Here is a 20,373-nt window from a genome sequence, read left to right as displayed (position 1 = left end):
TCGGTTACTGGCCCAACACTCTAACCACTTGGCTACCTGCCGCCCCATCATAATATATGCACAAACCGTACCGAACTGTTTCGGTTGGGAAGCATGGGTCTACCTTTAGTCTGTAAAGGGTTAACACCAGCCAAAAATAAAACCCTCTGTGTCTCCCTCTCTCTCTCTCTCTTGCTTTCTCTCTCCCTCTCTTTTCTTCCTTCCTTTCTCCATCTCTGCACATACTGTACTGTATGTCCTAATAATGCTTTACATGGGAGTGGGTCCATAGGCTTGTATCGGTTCGTTAGTTTTATATTGGTATTTTTTGCACCTGAAATATGTGTGATACAGGAATGCAATGTAAACTGAATTGTGGCACATGGGCTTATGATTCAGATTTCTGTGAAACTTCATGATAAATACTAGTTTCTTTCTCAACAAAAATCCAGTATGACAGGTTGTAAATTCAGGGAAATTTTAAAAACTTCCTAAACTCCCTCGCCCAGATTTGAGGAACTGCTTGGTTGTCACATGACATTGTCCACTACCTTCTATTATTGAACTTGCCGACTGCAGAAACAATGATAAAAGGGATGTGTTTAATAATAAAGGGACAGAGATACAGTATAGCAAAACTAGCTCAGACACAGATCACTCACAGAGGCTGACATCCACGTGAAGCGATCATAACGTGTACACGAGACGAGATAGATAAGCATAGATACTGTACAGAACAGAGAATGGGAGACGGAGAGAGATTCCCCAGGTCAGCACTGCAGATTGACCTGGACTGTTTCTTCGTGTCTGAGGAGTTTGGATTCATCCTGGAGCAGCCAGCAGTAAGGCATCTTTTTCCAACTTTATATATGTACTTTGAGCTGAGCATAAAAACTTTCAAAATACTGCAATTACTGTTAACAGATGACGTTATAAATGGTGAGTCTTCAGGTTCATCTGTTGCCTTTTTATTTATTACATTATTGGTTAATTTTCCTTTACATGCTGTTTCATTTTCTGTTAAAACAAATTAGACTCCGCTGCTCTTTACAAATTTGATCTACTCACTAAGTCACCATTCAAATAATTTCCTGGTATTGTTTTGTGAATGTGAAAAGCAACATTAAAGACCCTACGTCCACATTTAATATCAGTCTGTCGACTTCACAATAGAAAAAATTAGACGTGTGGAATTACTTCTGTGTCAGTGACCTATAGTATTTCCTCCAGTAAGTCTTGATCCACAAATCCCATGTGCTACCATGATTTTAAACTCAGAAATATGTTTGCTTTGGTTAATGTTATATGGATACCTATTGATCTTTCTCCCTCCAGCGTGCACTGAGCTGTGAGCCAATGGCAGTTGTTCTGTTCTGGTCTCTATTGACTTACACTGGAGACAGTGTGCTCAATGTCAACACTAGATCAATGAGACTTGAGGGACTAGATACAGTTCTACTCTCTACTTCAGATCATGCTTTTATCCCATCACACCATACTGCCATGTCTAGTTTCTTTCTAAACAAAATCCAGTATGACAATCAACATGGTGTAAATTTAGGGAAATTGAACTTCCTAAACTCCCTCGCCTAGATTTGAGGAACTGCTTGGTTGTCACATGACATTGTTCACTACCTTCTATTATTGAACTTATTGCCGACTGCAGAAACAATGATAAATGGGATATGTTTAATAATAAAGGGACAGAGATACAGTATAGCAAAACTAGCTCAGACACAGATCACTCACAGAGGCTGACATCCACGTGAAGCGATCATAACGTGACAATGAGACTGGAGATAGATAAGCATAGATACTGTACAGAACAGAGAATGGGATGTTATATGGATACCTATTGATCTTTCTCCCTCCAGCGTGCACTGAGCTGTGAGGCAATGAATGTTGGTCTGTTCTGGTCTCTATTGACTTAGACTGGAGACAGTGTGCTCAATGTCAACACTAGATCAAAGAGACTTGAGGGACTAGATACAGTTCTACTCTCTACTTTAGTGCATTCTTTTATCCCATCACACCTCATTAACTTACAGTACGTTCCGATTTCAGACAGAAACATATTTTTTTGCTTGAACTTCTAGAACCAACCATTTTCTTCTTTTGCGTATAGGGCACAGATAAAACAGTGTACTGTCATATCTAGCTATATGACCTTTGCCCATTTCAGACAGACCTTCCAGATTACTACCGGGTATGGATGGACTTGGCCAGCAACCTCACACCCCTCATCCAAACACATCAGCTGCGAGACCTGGTCAATGAGGTGAAAAACCACATGGACTGTATCTCAGTCAACAATCAAATAAACTTGATTTAGGCTTCAGTACTGATGTGATTATGGATGTGTCTGGGCTTGTGATGTCCGTGCTGACATGTGCAATGGTGGAAAAAGTACCCAATTTTCATACTTGAGTTATAGGTAAGATACTTTAAAAGAAAATGACTAAAGTCTAGAATTATTTGGTTTTAAATGTATCAAAAGTAAAAGTATAAATATTTAACATTTGTTATATTAAGCGAACCAGGCAAGTTTTTTTTTTTACAGATAGCCATGGGCACAGTTCAACACTCAGACAAAATTCACAAACAAAGCATTTGTTTAGTGAGTCTGCCAGATCAGAGGCAGTGGGGAGGATATGGGATGTTCTCTTGATAAGTGCGTGAATTAGACAATTATCCTGTCCTACTAAGCATTCAAAATGTAACGAGTACTTTTGGGTGTAAGGGAAAATGTAAGGAGTAAAAAGTACATTATTTTCTTTAGGAATATAGTGGAGTAAAAGTAAAAGTTGTCAAAAAATATAAATAGTAAAGTAAAGTACAGATTCCCTAAAAAACTACTTAAGTAGTACTTCAAAGTATTTATACTTAAGTATTTTACACCGCTGCGTGTGTGATTGTACCAGTGTTGCTGACAGACTCCATACTAACAGACTCATTGTTACCATTGTTGTAAACAGATGCCAGTGCTGAGTCCCCATCTCCTAAAGGGCCACCGGGAGCTGAGGCTGGCTCACCTGGCCCTGGGCTTCATCACCATGGGGTATGTCTGGCAGGAGGGGCATCACCTGCCGGCCCAGGTAAAAATCAGCTCAGAGTGACCTTTAACCTCAGACATGAACACTGGAATCTGTCCCATTGATTGTTGGCATGTTCGGTGTTTGTGTTTATTAGACTCTCCCCAAATCCCTGTCTCTGCCCTACTGGCTGGTCTCCAAGAGACTCGGCCTGCCTCCCATCCTGACCTATGCAGACTCTGTTCTGGTCAACTGGAGACTCAAGGACCCTACAGGGTGAGCTTAGCCTTTGACCCTTACACCCTGGTCTGTCACTATCCCTTACCTCTACCTACTTCACCACTTTCTTTCCAACCCGTACCAATATGCCACTACACCTATGTCCACAACCATTTTGTCTACTAACACGACAGGACTATGTACTGTTTATTAAACACATGCAATGTATTGACATTCTTTCTTACACTTGTTATTTCAGGGACATGGAAATTGGGTGAGTTTGACAGAACCACTGTCATGAGAATTACATCTCCTGTAAATTCCTGTTTTCGGTTCCATTTGGTTTCTATTTGATATTGTTGTGGTCACCATGTGATATTCATGTGCATTTCAATATAGGAACTTGGAAACACTGTTCTCTTTCCCTGGGGGAGAAAGCTGTAAAGGGTTCTTCCTGGTCTCTCTTTTGGTGGAGAGGGCTGCTAGCTCAGGGATACAGGCAAGTCTCTATGTGTGTCTCTGTCTTTCTTTGTCTCTGTCTCTATCTATGTACTGTATCTCTCACACACTTCACATCTCTCTGTCTCTCATTATAACCCTGTTTCTCCCTCTCTCTCTGTTTTTGTAATCTCTTTCTGTCTTTCGTGGTCTCTTTCGCTATGACCATTAAGGGGCTTTTGATTATGAGTCCTAATTGTCCTGAACTACGTCTAGGGGGCGTTTTCAGTGATGAATGCTGTGGTAACCTGTGACATCATCAGCATACAGAAGGGCCTCTACAAAGTGGGCCAGTCTCTGAGGAAGATGAAGGAAATATTTGAGCTCATGCACAGTAAGTTACATCCTTACCTTATCCACAGTGAATCATATCCATACCCAGGTAGTATACAGTTGAAGTCGTAGCCAAATACATTTAACTTCTTAGTGATCCCTTCGCACGCCAATCCCGTTAACGGGATTGATTTGACAACACCCAGTGAAATAGCAGCGCCAAATTCAAAAACAGAAATACTCAATAATAATTCATGAATCATACAAGTGTTGTAAATCGGTTTAAAGATGAACTTCTTGTTAATCCAGCCACAGTGTCAAATTTCAAAAAAGCTTTACGGTGAAAGCAAACCATGCTATTATCTGAGGACAGCAACCCATCAAATAAACACATGAAAATCACATTACAACCCACCAGGTGCGGCATAAAAGTCAGAAATAACGACATAAGTTGGCACTCCAATATGTCCATTAATCATCACAAATGGTTCTTTTGTTCGAGAAATTCTGTTGTTATATCTCCAAAATGTCAATTTATTTGGCGCATTTGATCCAGAAAAATACCAGTTCCAACTCGTGCAACATGACTACTAAGTATCTAATATAGTTAGTTACCTGTAAACTTGATCCAAACATTTCAAACAACTTTCCTAATCCAACTGTAGGTATTTTTAAACGTAAATAATCAATACAATTTAAGACGGGATAAACTGTGTTCAATAACGGACGAAAACAAAGTGGAGCGAGCTTTCAGGTTGCACGCGCCAACCACAACAGTACACTAGACTCGACCCTTGTTCTGAACAGCCCTACTTCTTCGTTTCTCAAAGGAAAAACATCAACCAATTTCTAAAGACTGTTGACATCTAGTGGAAGCTGGAACTGCAAGCAAGTGCCTTAGAAATCTAGATCCACATAGAAACCCATTGAAAAGAGAGTGACCTCAAAATATTTTCTGGATGGTTTGTCCTCTGGGTTTTGCCTGCCAAATAAGTTATGTTATACCCACACACATAGAGTGTTTTCTATCCTAATCTACCAACTAAATGCATATCCTAGCTTCTGGGCCTGAGTAGCAGTGAGTTTACTCTGGGCACACTTTTCATCCGGATGTGAAAATAGTGCCCCCTAGCCTTAAGAAGTTTTAAACTCAGTTTTTCGCAATTCCTTACATGTAATCCGATTAAAAATGCTCTGTCTTAGGTCAGTTAGGATCAACACTTTATTTTAAGAATGTGAAATGTCAGAATAATAATAGAAAGAATGATTTATTTCAGCTTTTATTTCTTTCATCACATTCCCAGTGGGTCAGAAGTTTACATACACTCAGTATCTGGTAGAATTGCCATTAAATTGTTTAACTTGGGTCAAACATTTCGAGTAGCCTTCCACAAGCTTCCCACAATAAGCTGGATGAATTTTGGCCCATTCCTCCCTGACAGATCTGGTGTAACTGAGTCAGGTTTGTAGGCCTCCTTGCTCACACACACGTTTTCAGTTATGCCACAAATTCTCTATAGGATTGAGGTCAGAGCTTTGTGATGGTCACTCCAATACCTAGACTTTGTTGTCTTGAAGCCATTTTGCCACAACTTTGGAAGTATGCTTGGAGTCATGATCCATTTGGAAGACCCATTTGCGACCCAGCTTTATCTTCCTGACTGATGTCTTGAGATATGTCCACATAATTGTCCATCCTCATGATGCCATCTATTATGTGAAGTGCACCAGTCCTCTTGCAGCAAAGCACCCCACAACATGATGCTGCCACCCCTGTGCTTCATGGTTGGGATGGTGTTTGTTGGCTTGCTCCCCCTTTTTCCTCCAAACGTAACGATGGTCATTATGGCCAAACAGTCCTATTTTTGTTTCATTCGACCAGTGGACATTTCTCCAAAAAGTACAATCTTTGTCCCCATGTGCAGTTGTAAACCGTAGTCTGTGTCTTCTTCCTTGCTGAGCGGCCTTTCAGGTTATGTCGATATAAGACTCGATTTACTGTGGATATAGATACTTTTCTACCTGGTTCCTCCTGTATCTTCACACGGTCCTTTGCTGTTGTTCTGGAATTGATTTTCACTTTTCGCACCAAAGTACGTTCATCTCTAGGAGACAGAACGCGTCTCCTTGCTGAACGGTATGAAGGTTGCCAGGTCCTACTGTGTTTACATTGCGTACTATTGTTTGTACAGATGAACATGGTACCTTCAGGCGTTTGGAAATTGCTCCCAACGATGAACCAGACTTGTGGAGGTCTACAATTGTTTCTGAGATCTTGGCTGATTTCTTTTGATTTTCCCATGATATCAAGCAAAGAGGCACTGAGTTTGAAGGTAGTCCTTGAAATACATCCACAGGTATTAACAAAATTAATCCAATTAACAAAAAATATAGCCTATCAGAAGCTTCTAAAGCCATGACATAATTTTCTGGAATTTTTCAAGCTGTTTAAAGGCACAGTCAACTTAGTTTATGTAAACGTCTGACCCACTGGAATTGTGAAGAGAGTGAATTATAAGTGAAATAATCTATCTGTAAACAATTGTTGGAAAAATGACTGAAGCAGATGTCCTAACCGACTTCACAAACTATAGTTTGTTAACAAGAAATTTGTGGGGTGGTTGAAAAATGAGTTTTAATGACTCCAACCTAAGTTAATGTAAACTTCCAACTTCAACTGTATATATTGTTGCAGGCTCAAGGGGGTGGGGTTTCAACAGCACCAAGTTAAATAACCAAACACGCGCACTAAGCACAACTAGAATACAAATGGGGTATTTTTTTAGGGAGATTTGCACACTGTGGGAAAGGGGGGAATTCAGCAACCAGTTCACAGTCCACAATCCGTTCTCATTGTCCGTTCCATTATCCAGGGGTAATCCTAAAACTCGGGTCCTCAGCCAAACCGGTTCAGTACACAGTGGGGGTAATCAGACAGTCCAGGTTCAACGGGAAATCACACAGATAATTCTCTCTTCTCACACTCTCCATAACACACGTTTCCCTCTCAGTCCTCTCTCTATTTGTGCAGCGCGCTTCCTCTTTTATCCCCAAGCACTCCATGGCTTAATGATCCACAGGCTTGCCTCGTTGGAGCAGGATGTCCATATAAGGCTTGGGGGCGAAGCCAGCGGTCTGCAAGATATCTCCCTTCAATCACCACTCCCTCACCTCTCCCTGACATGTGCGACCCCCCCCCCATGAGGGGCGGTCCAGCATCACTCCTGGTGAGGGCATCTGCATTTCCATAGGCTGCACCTGATCTGCGGACGACAGAGAAAGCAAAGGGCTGTAAGGATAGGAACCAGGGTGACCCGGGCATTACTGTCCGTATTCCGTGACATCCAAACCAGTGGCGCGTGGTCAGTTACGAGGGTGAAGTGCCGTCCAAATAACTAATATTTCAGTATCTCCAGCGCCCACTTGAACGCTAGACATTCTTTCTCCACAGTGGAATATATTTATTCCTGCGGCAACAGCTTCCGGCTAATGTACCCGACTGAGTGTTCCTCACCTTCTTGTAGCTGTGATAGGACGGCACCCACCCCTGTTTCAGACACATCGGTCTGTACCACCAGTGGTTTGGAGAAGTCCGGGGTCACCAGCATTGGTCCAGAACACAGTGCTCCCTTTTGGTCCTGGAAGGCTTTCTCCATCTCCCCGGTCTACGTCACTTGGGCGGGCAGATGTCTCCTGGTCAGATCTGTCAGGGGGCTGGCTAGGGAGGCAAAGTGGAAAATAATTATCTAGTAGTAACTAGTCAATCCCACAAACGTGTGTACCTGCTTCTTGGTGAGGGGGCAGGGCCAGTCCCGAATCCCCTCCACTTTCTTCACCTGGGGTTTGACACATCCCCTCCCGATTGTTTACCCCAGGTACTCAGCCTCCCGCAGGCCGAGCCGACATTTCCTTGGATTAGCTGTTAGCCCTTCCCCCGTAAGGCCTGCAATACCATGCTCACCTGGTTTAGATGTGTCTCCCACTCGCTTCCATGGATCACAATATCATCGAGGTAGGCCGCTACGTACTCACGATGGAGACGGAGAATCCAGTCCATCATCCTTTGGAAGGTGGCTGGGGCCCTGTGCAACCCAAAGGGCAGCTTCTTGTAGTGGAACAGCCCATCAGGGGTGGTGAAAGCAGTTTTCACCTGCACCTCGGGAGCTAAGGGCACCTACCAATAACCCTTCGCCAGGTTGAGTGTGCTGATAAATCGGGTGGTCCCTAGCCGTTCGATTAGTTCATCAATTCAGGGCATGGGGTAGGCGTCGAACTTTGAGATTTAATTTACCTTTCTAAAATCATTAGAGAAGCGAAAGGTGCCGTCTGGCTTCGGCACCAACACTATGGAGCAGCACCACTCACTTTTCGACTCTTCGATAATATCAGCTTCCAGCATTGTTTTACCTTAGTCCTGATGGCCTTGCTCCTTGCTTCCGATATGGGGTAGGCTCTCAACTTCACCTTGTTCCCGGGTTCGGTGATGATGCTGTGCTGTACCAGATTGGTGTGTCCTGGTGTGTCCTTGTTAACTGAAGAACACATCCTGGTTCCAGCCAACAAACTCTGTCAGCTCCTGCTGCTGTGCTTGGCTCAGCTGCTCCCCCAGTGGCATCTTCGCAGGCTTTGTCTCTGTGGTAGCCTTCTTTGGGGAAATAGAGTAGAGTACATCACGTGCATTCCATTTCTTTAATAAATTCACATGGTAAATCTGTGTCAGATGCCTACGTCCCGGCTGTCTGACCCTATAGTTGACTTCACCCACCTTCTCAAGGCCCAAAACGTACATTCTGAGGTGGGGGCCAACAGCAACACTTTGGCTCCTGGCTGGAAGTCTCTTTGTTGTGCCCCTCTATTGTACACCCACGGTTGGGCTTCCAGCATGTGTTCCTGTACCAGGGGCCCCAGGGTTGCCATCCGGGCTTGGTCCACCATGCTTTGATGGGGCGACGGTTGCTTCTTTAGCCATGTCCAGCAGTCCTCGAGGTTGTCTCCCATACAGGGGTTCAATGGGAGAAAACCCTGTTGAAGCTTGGGGCTCTTCTCAGATCAAGAACATCAGGCAGGGTAGCAGCTGGTCCCAAATCTTTCCATCCGCCTCCATCACCTTCTTTAGCATCTGCTCAGGGTCCGATTGAATCTTTCCATCGTTCTGTGGGTGATACACTGAGATGCGCAACTGGGTTATTTTCATTAGTTTGCAGAGGTCCTTCATGATTTGCGACATGAATGGGGTTCCCTGGTCAGTTAATATACATTTATATTACATTTAAGTCATTTAGCAGACGCTCTTATCCAGAGCGACTTACAAATTGGTGCATTCACCTTATGACATCCAGTGGAACAGCCACTTTACAATAGTGCATCTAAATCTTTTAAGGGGGGGGGGGGGTGAGAAGGATTACTTTATCCTATCCTAGGTAGTCCTTATACAATATCTCGTCAGGGATGCCTACTCGGGAGAACAGCATGACTAGCTCATGTGCGATTCCCTTGGTGGCCATGGTGCAGAGGTGAATGGCTTCTGGGTACCTGGTGGCATAATCCAGAATCACCAGGATGTATTGGTGCCCTCGGTTACTCTTTGGTAGAGATCCCACAAGGCCCATTGCAATCCTGCTGAAAGGGACTGAAATAATGGGAAGGGGAATTAAGGGGCTGCAAAAGTGTGCCACCTGCTGGCACTCCGGGCCACTGCGGCAGTAATCCTCCACTGCTCTCTTCACACCTGGCCAGTAAAATATTGCCTTGATCCGGTCTAAGGTCTTCTCCACCCCTAGGTGAGCCCCAAGAAGGTGGGAGTGCGCCAACTGCAGGGCAGATTGTACAAAGGGACTGGGCACCAACAACAACTCCATGAATTCGTCATTATTCTTCACCACCTGATACAGCAATTTCTTCTTTATAGAACAATGGGGGTAGGTGATCTGACTTACCCCCTCAATGGCCTTTCCATCCACCACAGTTACCTGCTGGAGAGCACTGGCCAGGTTGGGATCCTCCAATTGGGATGTGCTGAACTGGCCCACTAGAGAGGCAGACTGTGGCGCCACCTCATGGTCCATCGGGAACAGGTCTTCCAGTCGCCACACCTGCCTCCAGTCTTGCTTCACCCCAGCCACCCTTTGAGAGGGGTTCTGTTGACTCCTGGTAGTCCACCCTCTGGAATCCACACATCCGGGCATCCCTCCTTCTGTTGTCCCTCCCACCTCTCTGGCTTCCTCCTCCCTTCTGGTTCTCTCCATTCCTCACGTCTCTGAACATACTGGTCGACAGTTGGTGGAACATCGGGAAATACCTCCCGATAAGGACCGGCACAGGCAGGTTCGGGATGACTCCCACTGGCCTTGTGTGATGTACCTTTGTGGTCTGTAGGTGGAGGAGTGTGGCAGGGTAGTCCTTGGTCTCACCGTGTATGCACGTGATAGCCACGGTGTCAGTCAGGTTCGGGGACTTGGCAAAGTCAGGTCAGATCAGGGTCACCATACTCCCGGTGTCCGAAAGTGCAGTGGTGTCCTTTCCGTTGGCTCTTACCGGGGTGACAGGGGAAGGACCACTCTCCTCAGCCCAGCATTCCATCAGCAAGCCCCAGGGACGTCCAGTGGCTACCTCACTGGCTGAGGCCAAAGGCATCGGGACATTGCGGTTTGGACAGTTCCAGGCGATGTGTCCCCGCTCACCACACTCATAGCATTTCCTGCTGTCCAGGTTCAGAAAGGGGCGTTGTCTCTGGGAGCTGGCTGTTGGTGTCCTCCCATCCTTGGCTGGGGTCCCGGCATGGTCCTCCGCCCTTTTCGGCTCCTTCGGGCGAGTGGAGAGTTCAGCCTTCCATGGTTGTCCACTGCACAGAAACTTGAAAGCCATCTGTTGACCTTCTGCCAGTTCCACCAGCTGATCTGCGCTCTGCGGGTTAGCTTAGCTTGCTAACCTTTTAGCTTCGAACGGGAGAGAGCGTAGAAATGTATCTATGACCACTTACTCAATGGGAGTGAGCGTCAGTGTTTCAGTAGTTAGCCAGCTCTTGTTCCTCCAGCAGCCCCCGATGCTTCCATTGTGCTCCATGTCTGTTTAGTTATTGAGCTTGGTTCAAATCAAATAAAAAAATCAAATCAAAGTTTATTTGTCACGTGCGCTGAATACAACAGGTGTAGGTAGACCTTACAGTGAAATGCTTACATACAGGCTCTAACCAATAGTGCAAAACAAATGTTAGATGAACAACAGGGCGGCAGGGTAGCCTAGTGGTTAAAGCGTAGTAACAAGCCTAGTAACCGGAAGGTTGCAAGTTCAAATCCCTGAGCTGACAAGGTACAAATCTGTCGTTCTGCCCCTGAACAGGCCATTAACTGACTTGCCTAGTAAAAAGACAGGCTATATACAGTAGCGAGGCTATAAAAGTAGTGAGGCTACATACAGACACTGGTTAGTTAGTCAGGCTGATTGATGTAGTATGTAGATTTGATTTGATGTAGATATGGTTAAAGTGACTATTCATATATGATGAACAGAGAGTAGCAGTAGTGTAAAAGAGAGGTTGGTGGGTGGCGGGACACAATGCAGATAGCCCGGTTAGCCAATGTGTGGGAGCACTGGTTGGGTGGCCCAATTGAGGTAGTATGTACATGAATGTATAGTTAAATTGACTATGCATATATGATAAACAGAGAGTAGCAGCAGCGTAAAAACAATGCTAATAGTCTGGGTAGCCGTTTGACTACCTGTTCAGGAGTCTTATGTCTTGGGGGTAAAAACTGTTGAGAATCCTTTTTGTCACTCCGGTACCGCTTGCCATGCGGTAGTAGAGAGAACAGTCTATGACTGGGGTGGCTGGGGTCTTTAACAATTTTTAGGGCCTTCCTCTGACACCACCTGGTGTAGAGGTCCCGGATGGCAGGCACTCTCTGTAGTGCCTTGTGGTCAGAGGCCGAGCAATTGCTGTACCAGGCAGCGATGCAACCATGCCAAATCTTTTTAGTTCCCTTAGGGGGAATAGGCATTGTCGTGCCCTCTTCACGACTGCCATTTTAGTTTGTTGTTGATGTGGACTTGAAGCGCTCAAGTTGCTCCACTACAGCCATGTTGATGAGAATGGTGGCGTGCTCAGTCCTCCTTTTCCTGTCATCCACAATCATCTCCTTAGTCTTGGTTACGTTAAGGGATAGCTTGTTATTCTGGCACCACATGGCCAGTTCTCTGACCTCCTCCCTATAGGCTGTCTCGTCGTTGTCTGTGATCAGGCCTACCACTGTTGTGTCGTCTTAATGATGGTGTTGGAGTCGTGCCTGGCCATGCAGTCATGGGTAACAGCGAGTACAGGAGGGGACTGAGCACGCACCCCTGTGGAGCTCCAGTGTTGAGGATCAGCGTGGCAGATGTGTTGCTACCTACCCTCACCATCTGGGGGCGGCCCATCAGGATGTCTAGGATCCAGTTCCAGAGGGAGGTGTTTAGTCCCAGGATTCTTAGCTTAGTGATGAGCTTTGAGGGTACTATGGTGTTGAAAGCTGAACTGTAGTCAATGAATAGTATCCTCACATAAGTGTTCCTTTTGTCCAGGTGTGAAAGTTCAGTGTGGAGTGCAATAGAGATTGCATCATCTGTGGATCTGTTTGGGCTGTATGAAAATTTGAGTAGGTCTAGGGTTTCTGAGATAATGGTATTGATTTGAGCCATTACCAACCTTTCAAAGCACTTCATGGCTACAGATGTGTGCTACGGGCCTGTAGTCATTTTGGCAGGTTGCCTTTGTGTTCTTGGGCACAGGGACTATGGTGGTCTGCTTGAAACATGTACAGACTCAATCAGGGACATGTTGAAAATGTCAGTGAAGACACTTGCCAGTTGGTCAGCACATGCCCAGAGCACATGTCCTGGTAATCCGTCTGGCCCTGCAGCCTTGTGTATGTTGACCTGTTTAAAGGACTTACTCACGTCGGCTACGGAGAGCGTGATCACACAGTCGTCCGGAACAGCTGATGCTCTCATGCATGCCTCAGTGTTGCTTGCCTCGATGCAAGCATAGAAGTGATTTAGCTCGCCAGGTAGGCTCGTGTCACTGGGCAACTCGCAGCTGTGCTTCCCTTTGTAGTCTGTAATAGTTTGCAAGCCCTGCCACATAAGACGAGCATCGGAACCGGTGTAGTATGATCCAATCTTAGCCCTGTATTGATGCTTTGCCTGTTTGATGGTTTGTCGCAGGGCATAGCAGGATTTCTTGTAAGCTTCTGGGTTAGAGTCCCGCACCTTGAAAGAGGCAGCTCTACCCTTTAGCTCAGTGCCAATGTTGCCTGTAATCCATGGCTTCTGGTTGGGGTATGTACGTACAGTCACTGTGGGGACGACGTCCTCGATGCTCTTATTGGTAAAGCCAGTGACTGATGTGGTGTACTCCTCAATGCCATCGGAAGAATCCCAGAACATGTTCCAGTCTGTGATAGAAAAACAGTCCTGTAGTTTAGCATCTGCTTCGTCCGACCACTTTTTTATAGACCGAGTCACTGGTGCTTCCTGCTTTAATTTTGCTTGTAAGCAGGAATCAGGAGGATAGAGTTGTGGTCGGATTTACCAAATGGAGGGCGAGGGAGAGCTTTGTACATGTCTCTGTGTGTGGAGTACAGGTGATCTAGAATTGTTTTCCCTCTGGTTGCGCATTTGACATGTTGATAGATGAGGTAAAACTGATTTAAGTTTCCCTGCATTAATGTCTCCGTCCACTAGGGGCGCCCCCTCTGGGTGAGTGGTTTCCTGTTTGCTTATTTCATTATACAGCAGACTGAGTGCAGTCTTAGTGCCAGCATCTGTCTGTGGTGGTAAATAAACAGCCACGAAAAGTATAGCTGAAAACTCTAGGCAAGTAGTGTGGCCTGCAATTTATCACAATATACTCTACTTCAGGCCAGAAAAATCTAGAGACTTCCTTTCATTTCATGCACCCGCTGTTACAAATATGCACAGACCCCCCCTCCCTCCATGTTGTCATTCAGCCACGATTCCGTGAAACATAGGATATTACAGTTTTTGATGTTCATGATTGTACCTCATCTATTTCATTGTCCAATGATTGCAAGTTGGCGAGTAGTATTGACGGTAATGGCAGCTTTCCCAGTCTCCTTCTCAGGGTCCTGACCAGGCATCCGGCTCTTTGTCCTCTGTACCTGCATCACTTCCTCTTGCAAATAACGGCTATGTCGGTCCTGTGGGGTGTTTGGAGAATGTCTTGTGCGTCGTCTTGTTGTAGAAAAAATCTTTGTCTAATCCGAGGTGAGTCATCGCTGTCCTGTTATTCAGAAGCTCTTTTTTGCCGTAAAACTACTGCCGCTATTTTAGTTCATGGTTTGCTTTGCCCGCATTCTCCACCACATGTAGTAGGCTCAAGGGAGTGGGGTTTCCACATCACCATGTTCAATAACCAAACACGCACACAAAGCACAACTAGAATTCAAATGGGGTATTTATAAGGGAAATTTGCACACTGTGGGAAAGGGGGGAATTCAGCAACCAGTTCACAGTCCACAATCCGTTCTCGTTGTCCGTTTCATTCCTAAAACTCGGGTCCTCAGCCAAACCGGTTCGGTACACAGTGGAGGTAATCATATATATATTGTGCAAGTTATTGGAACATTGAAATATTTCTGTTTTCAGGGCATGTGGACCCCACTGCATTCCATGGAACTCTGAGAATCTTCTTCTCAGGGTAATGTATGATGCAATCCATACATATCCAAGCCATTTAATTATCAACTAAATGTATTCAACTTATAAGACATTTGATTAATTTGCCCAAGTTAATCATAAGACATTAACAAAACGCATCAGTGATTTATATTTTCAACTTTCTGAAGAGGCAATGTGGGAATGCCCCTGTCTGTGTGTACGTTTGTAGCACTTTATTTAGCAGTTAGCTAAGATGCTAATGCTAACCATCTTTTGGTAGATGGAAAGGCTTTTCAAAATGCCTTTTCAATTAAATGTTAATTACAGAATTATATCATTATTTGCTGTAATCCAGTGATGATTTGATTAGCAAACTCTGAAATCACATGTGTGCTACAGAAACACTGCTATTCAAACAAGTCTCTTGTTGGTGCACACTTGAATGAAAGAGCATCTATGCTGAGCATACAAAACATTAGGGACACCTAAGAACAGCCTCAATTCGTCAGAGCATGGACTACAATGTGACAAAAACGTTCCACAGGGATGCTGGCCCATGTTTACTCCAATGCTTCCCACAGTTGTGTCAAGTTGGCTGGATGTCCTTTGGGTGGTGGACCATTCTTGATGCACACGGGAAACTGTTGAGCGTAAAAAACCCAGCAACGTTGCAGTTCTTGACACACTCAAAACGGTGCTCCTGGCACCTACTACCACACCCCGTTCAAAGGCAGTTACATCTTTTGTCTTGTCCATTCACCCTCTGAATGGGACACATACACAATCCACGTCTCAAGGCTTTGAATGACGTGTATTTAAGGTGACATCAACAAAGGATCATAGTTTTCACCTGGATTCACCTGGTCAGTCGATGTCATGGAAAGAGCAGGTTTCCCTAATGTTTTGTACGCTCAATGTATATTCTACACCCAAAAATGATTTTTCTCAAAAGTGGTCTCCTGATGTGGTTTATGCATTGTTGTGGACTTAAAACATACAATTGTGTTGTTTTTCTATTAAAAAAGTGTGATTTTGAGAGAGAAAACCTGAAAAAAAATGAAAAAATTCTGAAACGTGGAAAAACAAAATGGAAAAAACAGAATTTGGCTAAAAATAAAACTGATTTTATACATTCTCCCTACATTATGTACCCCATTCTGTGCTGTAATAGTTTCATGCATAACCCTGTATTGTGCTTTCGTAGATGGAGAGATAACCCCATGCTTCCAGGAGGGCTGTTGTATGAGGGTATAGTTGAGGAGCCGATGATGCTGTCAGGAGGAAGTGCTGCCCAGAGTTCCTCCATTCAGTGCTTTGATGCGCTACTGGGCATCTGTCATGATGACCATGCAGGTATAACCCCATTCTGAACCCATAAGGCTCTGTTTCTGAATACAATTCCAAGTGAATTTCCAGTAATATTTCAATTTGGGTTTGTCGTGGAAAATGACATAATTAGTCATGCTATCCCATGATTTATTGCTTAATTAAAGAATAGTCTCTTATTATATGCCAGTGTTTTTCCTAATCTGATACACACTTGTCTTGGTGTGACTTCGTCATAAGACTGGGTTTACAGCTTAGAGGTATTTGTGTGCAACCGCAGCATGTGAAATCCTGTAGGTTTACTATCTACAGAAAGTCACATATATGGAACCTTGCAGAAAGGAGTACAATAGAGTGTTTGTTGATGTGAACGCAGTTAGACGGTTGAGCCCTCGGGATATCAACCTTGTGCTATCTTAAGTTTACCTAGACAACGAATGACCTTTTACACACTATCTGCTGACTGCCACGTAAACAGAAAGGGGTTGTATGTATTTTCTCTATAAAAGCATTGATCCGGCACTATTCATTGAGCTTTTCAACTATGCACTGTTGAGTGGGTAGTTGATTCTCCATTTTTTGCAGATCTTATGATAGTGTTGTTTGAAAGAATCTGCAGTCTCTCTTCCCTTTTATTAGATATTCCAAGGCAGGTTCTAATCAAAGTGTATCTCCCCTCTGATCGCACCTTTCCCCTCTCCTCATTTTTCCTCAATTGTTCCCCCTCTCCATCTCTCCATGTACAGCATCTTTCCTGAAGCGCATGCGGGAGTACATGCTCCCCTCCCACCGCCAGCTGATAGAGACTCTGTCTGGCTGTCCCCCTCTACGTGACTTTATCCTCTCCTGCTCCAGCCCTTCTCTCTGCGTCAATTATGACTCCTGTGTGTCTGCCCTGGTGAACCTGCGGAGTTATCACCTCTCTGCCGTGACCCGGTACATCACTGTACCTGGTCACCGGGCCCGTGCCATGCGCTGTCCACTCAACGGCGTAGGCTCAGCATTGGATGAAACCGGCACCGGAGGCTCCAGCCCACTGCCCTTCCTGAAGAGCATCCGGGATGCCACTCAGAGAGCACTGATCTCACAGACCTGACTCACATCACAGAGTCAACGCTGATATAGATCACTATCGTTTGGTTACTTACACAGCATATGTTCCTTCAACATGGTGTTGTATCAAACTGTCGCTGCTCTGCAATTCACATAGTATACCATAGAATAATTTCAGCACACCTTTCATCATTGTATTGGCTGTATATACAGTATATATCATTATGCTTGACTATTATATTTTCTCTTGCTGTGGCAAACACTACATAATTATTGTAAATATTACTCAAACTAGTTGAAAATTGGGTTCTGGCGAGGGCCTACCCACTTCCAACACTGCCTAGTGCGTTTTAGTTTGATGATCTATTTGACTAGGAATAACCAAGAGAATGATGTAGAGCACGGCGGTCAAACTCATTCCATGGAGGGCCGAGTAACTGCAGGTTTTTTTTCTTCTTTCAATTAAGACCTAGACAACCAGGTGAGGGGAGTTCCTTACTAATTAGTGACCTTAATTAATCAATCAAGTACAAGGGAGTAGCGAAAACCCGCAGACACTCGGCCCTCCGCAGAATGAGCTTGACACGTGATGTAAAGCTATCAACTAAGCCATCACAGCTAAATGCTTTATATGCCAGTTGTTTATGACCTAACAACACAACTTTATGGTTGTGGAAAATGTACATCCCAATCGACATACTAACATAAAAGACATACAGATGTAGGATCTTCATTTGAGCCAGTTTCCTTCAGCAGTAAAATAATCCTGCAAGCAACAGGAAATGTGAATTATTATGTGGAATACATTTTTTATGAAGTTGATACAATTTTCTTTCGGGTGAATCAAGTCTGACATTTAAAGTGGAAATTACAAACTTTAGAATTCTTTCAACTTTCCATTTCCTGCTGTGCACAAAAATTCTCAGCAACAAAAATAGTGATCAAATGAAGATCCTACATCTGTATACGGTATATAGAAATCTTAAAACATTGATGCTTAGGTGACAGTGGTGGTTTCTGTGATAGGTATTGAATTGTAAAACAGTTTACCTTGTAAGCTTCATTGTGGAACTCCAACTCTACCCAAAGTACATCTTAAACCTGCCAGCAGTTATTTGAATCATGGTTTAAAGGATTCTATGCTTGAGAAGGAACCCTCATTCATGAAGTGTCATGTTGGCTGGCTTACAGTAGATAAACCACATGGTCTTACCAGCCATGCTTTTGTATGGGGTCTCAAATGGTCCAAAAAAATGATGGTTGTTCACTGACTTCTTTTATGGTTATCTGTCTGTAGTAGTGGCCACAGTACTGGGTCGGGTTGGTAAAAGGGATTGAAAGTGGATGGTCCTGTGATGTGCACAGCACACTTAACATGAAAGTACCTGGCTGATGCCATAGCAAATCCTTCACTGATGTGGTAAACTGCAGTAGGCTACATGCCTCAGCATTGCCTCACATTTCAACTTGAAACATCAGTATGCAGTTTTAGAGGGCTCGCTTGTCAAGTAGCTTTTATGACTAAATATCCCAATAGTGGATAGAGTAAGTATGGATAGAAACGCCATCATCGCCTGGCTTTAACCACCATGGGGATGTGGGTAATGAGAAGGCCCTTACATTGTTCTATAAAGGGAGATTTTCTATTCCATCAAATTCTTCCTGGACAGTTGACACGTACAAAAGCACAGTTAAACTCATACACTATAAATATCCTTAGGGACCTGAACCACTCAGCTCCTTAGGGAGCTGAGCCACTGAGCTTGCGTCAATTATCCAACCTGTTTCACCATAGTAACCATGGTTTCACTGCAGCTCGGGATCTTAGCTCCACAAGCCGGAAGTGAGGGATGAAGCAATATAGGGAGGGAGGTAGAGAGAGGGAAATTACACCCTTGCATTCAGGTGTCCAAGCAGACAGTATCTTGGCAGCAGGTGGCAGGCTGGAAACTGTCAAACCTCAGGGCACACCAGTAGTGTCCCTGCCAGAGAGTGGGCCAATCACATTTAGAGAAAGAGAGGGCGAAAGAGTTCTGAGAGTGACTGGGCAGAACTCTACACAATCCTACACTGCAGCTGAGCCCTGGTCATGCTACAAGTCTTTCTCCCCAAGACAGGGAAGAGAGAGTAGATTAAGACATGTACTGTACCATGTTGATGTACCTACCGGTTCTCAGATGGAGTCCAACTTTTTATATTCCATCAACATTGCTTTGTATCAAACTGTCGCTGCCCTGCAATTCACACAGTATACCACATAATCATTTCAGCACACCTCTCATAATTATATTGGTTTTTATTGAAAATGCATTTTGTGTGAGGTAAAAACAGTACAAAATGCATAATATTGCACATGATCAATGAATTGCACTTCCTTAAGGTATCACTATGTGTCTGTCTTTCAGTATGCTACAGCCAAATAATGAAAGACTTGGTAACCCAGTCGACAAGAACAGATGTGTGATTGAATCACATGATGTCTGTGTGACATTTTTAATGTGAGATTGAAATGATTGTCCATAAACTAATGGTGCAGTAAGTGTATAGTTTTAGTGACTACATCAACTGAATCTCTCTGCTACCAAAGTTACTATTTATCACTGGTCTAGAAATATAAAGATTGCAAGTTCAGTGCATGGATTGCTTCTCCTGGGTGGTGAGTTGATTTCACCCCTAACGTAATCATATAGGAGATGGTAATCAAAGGCGTTTGGTGCTGATCAATTGCAGAATTATAGCATCATGTGAATGACCATGTGGTCTGTGATGAGGATCAATTAAGCCAAGTGTGTGAGAATGTGAAATACATATCGCAGAGAGAATAGTGATGAGTTTCATCATGTCTTTACAGTACATTTCCTTGCTGTGGGTGAGAATAAGTTAGTGCGATGTTAGCCAGTACGTAAGTTAAAGACACGGAAAGCTTTATGCGTGTGACATGATAAAGAAGTTGCAAAATATGCTTACCTTTTCAACTGATATTTAAGAAAAGCATTTTAAGGTCATTTTAAAAAAAAGTCTGCTGCGGGTTGAACAACACAGTAATAAAACTTATCAATAAACTTTAATATGTTAAAAATAAGTCAATTTTTTCTATTTCTGAACACTGAGGGATTAGAACAGCTTCGAGGAGAACTATAACTTGGATTACATCCTGTTTCTAAAAGACAACGCAGTCTAGGATCTCAGATACCTCAATCATTCTTAACAAACTCCTGAAGTGTGTGTCTGTGTGCAGACAGAGAGAGAGACAGAGAGAGAGAGAGAGAATGAGGGAGAGAGAGATGGAAGAGAGAGAGAGCGAGAGAGATGGGAGAGAGACAGAGTGAGCGAGAGAGAG

General features: G+C 44.1%; 1 protein-coding gene across 1 annotated transcript; it reads left to right on the top strand.

Moving 5' to 3' along the window:
* Nucleotides 1-585: 585 nt before the first annotated feature.
* Nucleotides 586-20,101, top strand: LOC118369741 (indoleamine 2,3-dioxygenase 2-like). Its single transcript, XM_035754401.2, has 10 exons — nt 586-821; nt 2,162-2,257; nt 2,955-3,074; nt 3,169-3,287; nt 3,490-3,504; nt 3,630-3,729; nt 3,945-4,062; nt 14,643-14,694; nt 15,859-16,007; nt 16,727-20,101. Exons 1-10 carry the CDS (start codon nt 723-725, stop codon nt 17,074-17,076), a joined length of 1,218 nt encoding a protein of 405 aa, XP_035610294.1. The 5' UTR covers nt 586-722; the 3' UTR covers nt 17,077-20,101.
* Nucleotides 20,102-20,373: the final 272 nt, after the last annotated feature.

Source organism: Oncorhynchus keta, chromosome 36, assembly GCF_023373465.1.
Source record: "Oncorhynchus keta strain PuntledgeMale-10-30-2019 chromosome 36, Oket_V2, whole genome shotgun sequence".
In the NCBI taxonomy this organism is placed as follows: Eukaryota; Metazoa; Chordata; class Actinopteri; order Salmoniformes; family Salmonidae; genus Oncorhynchus; species Oncorhynchus keta.
Note: the sequence above shows the minus strand (reverse complement) of the source record. Positions and strands in the feature narration are given on the sequence as shown.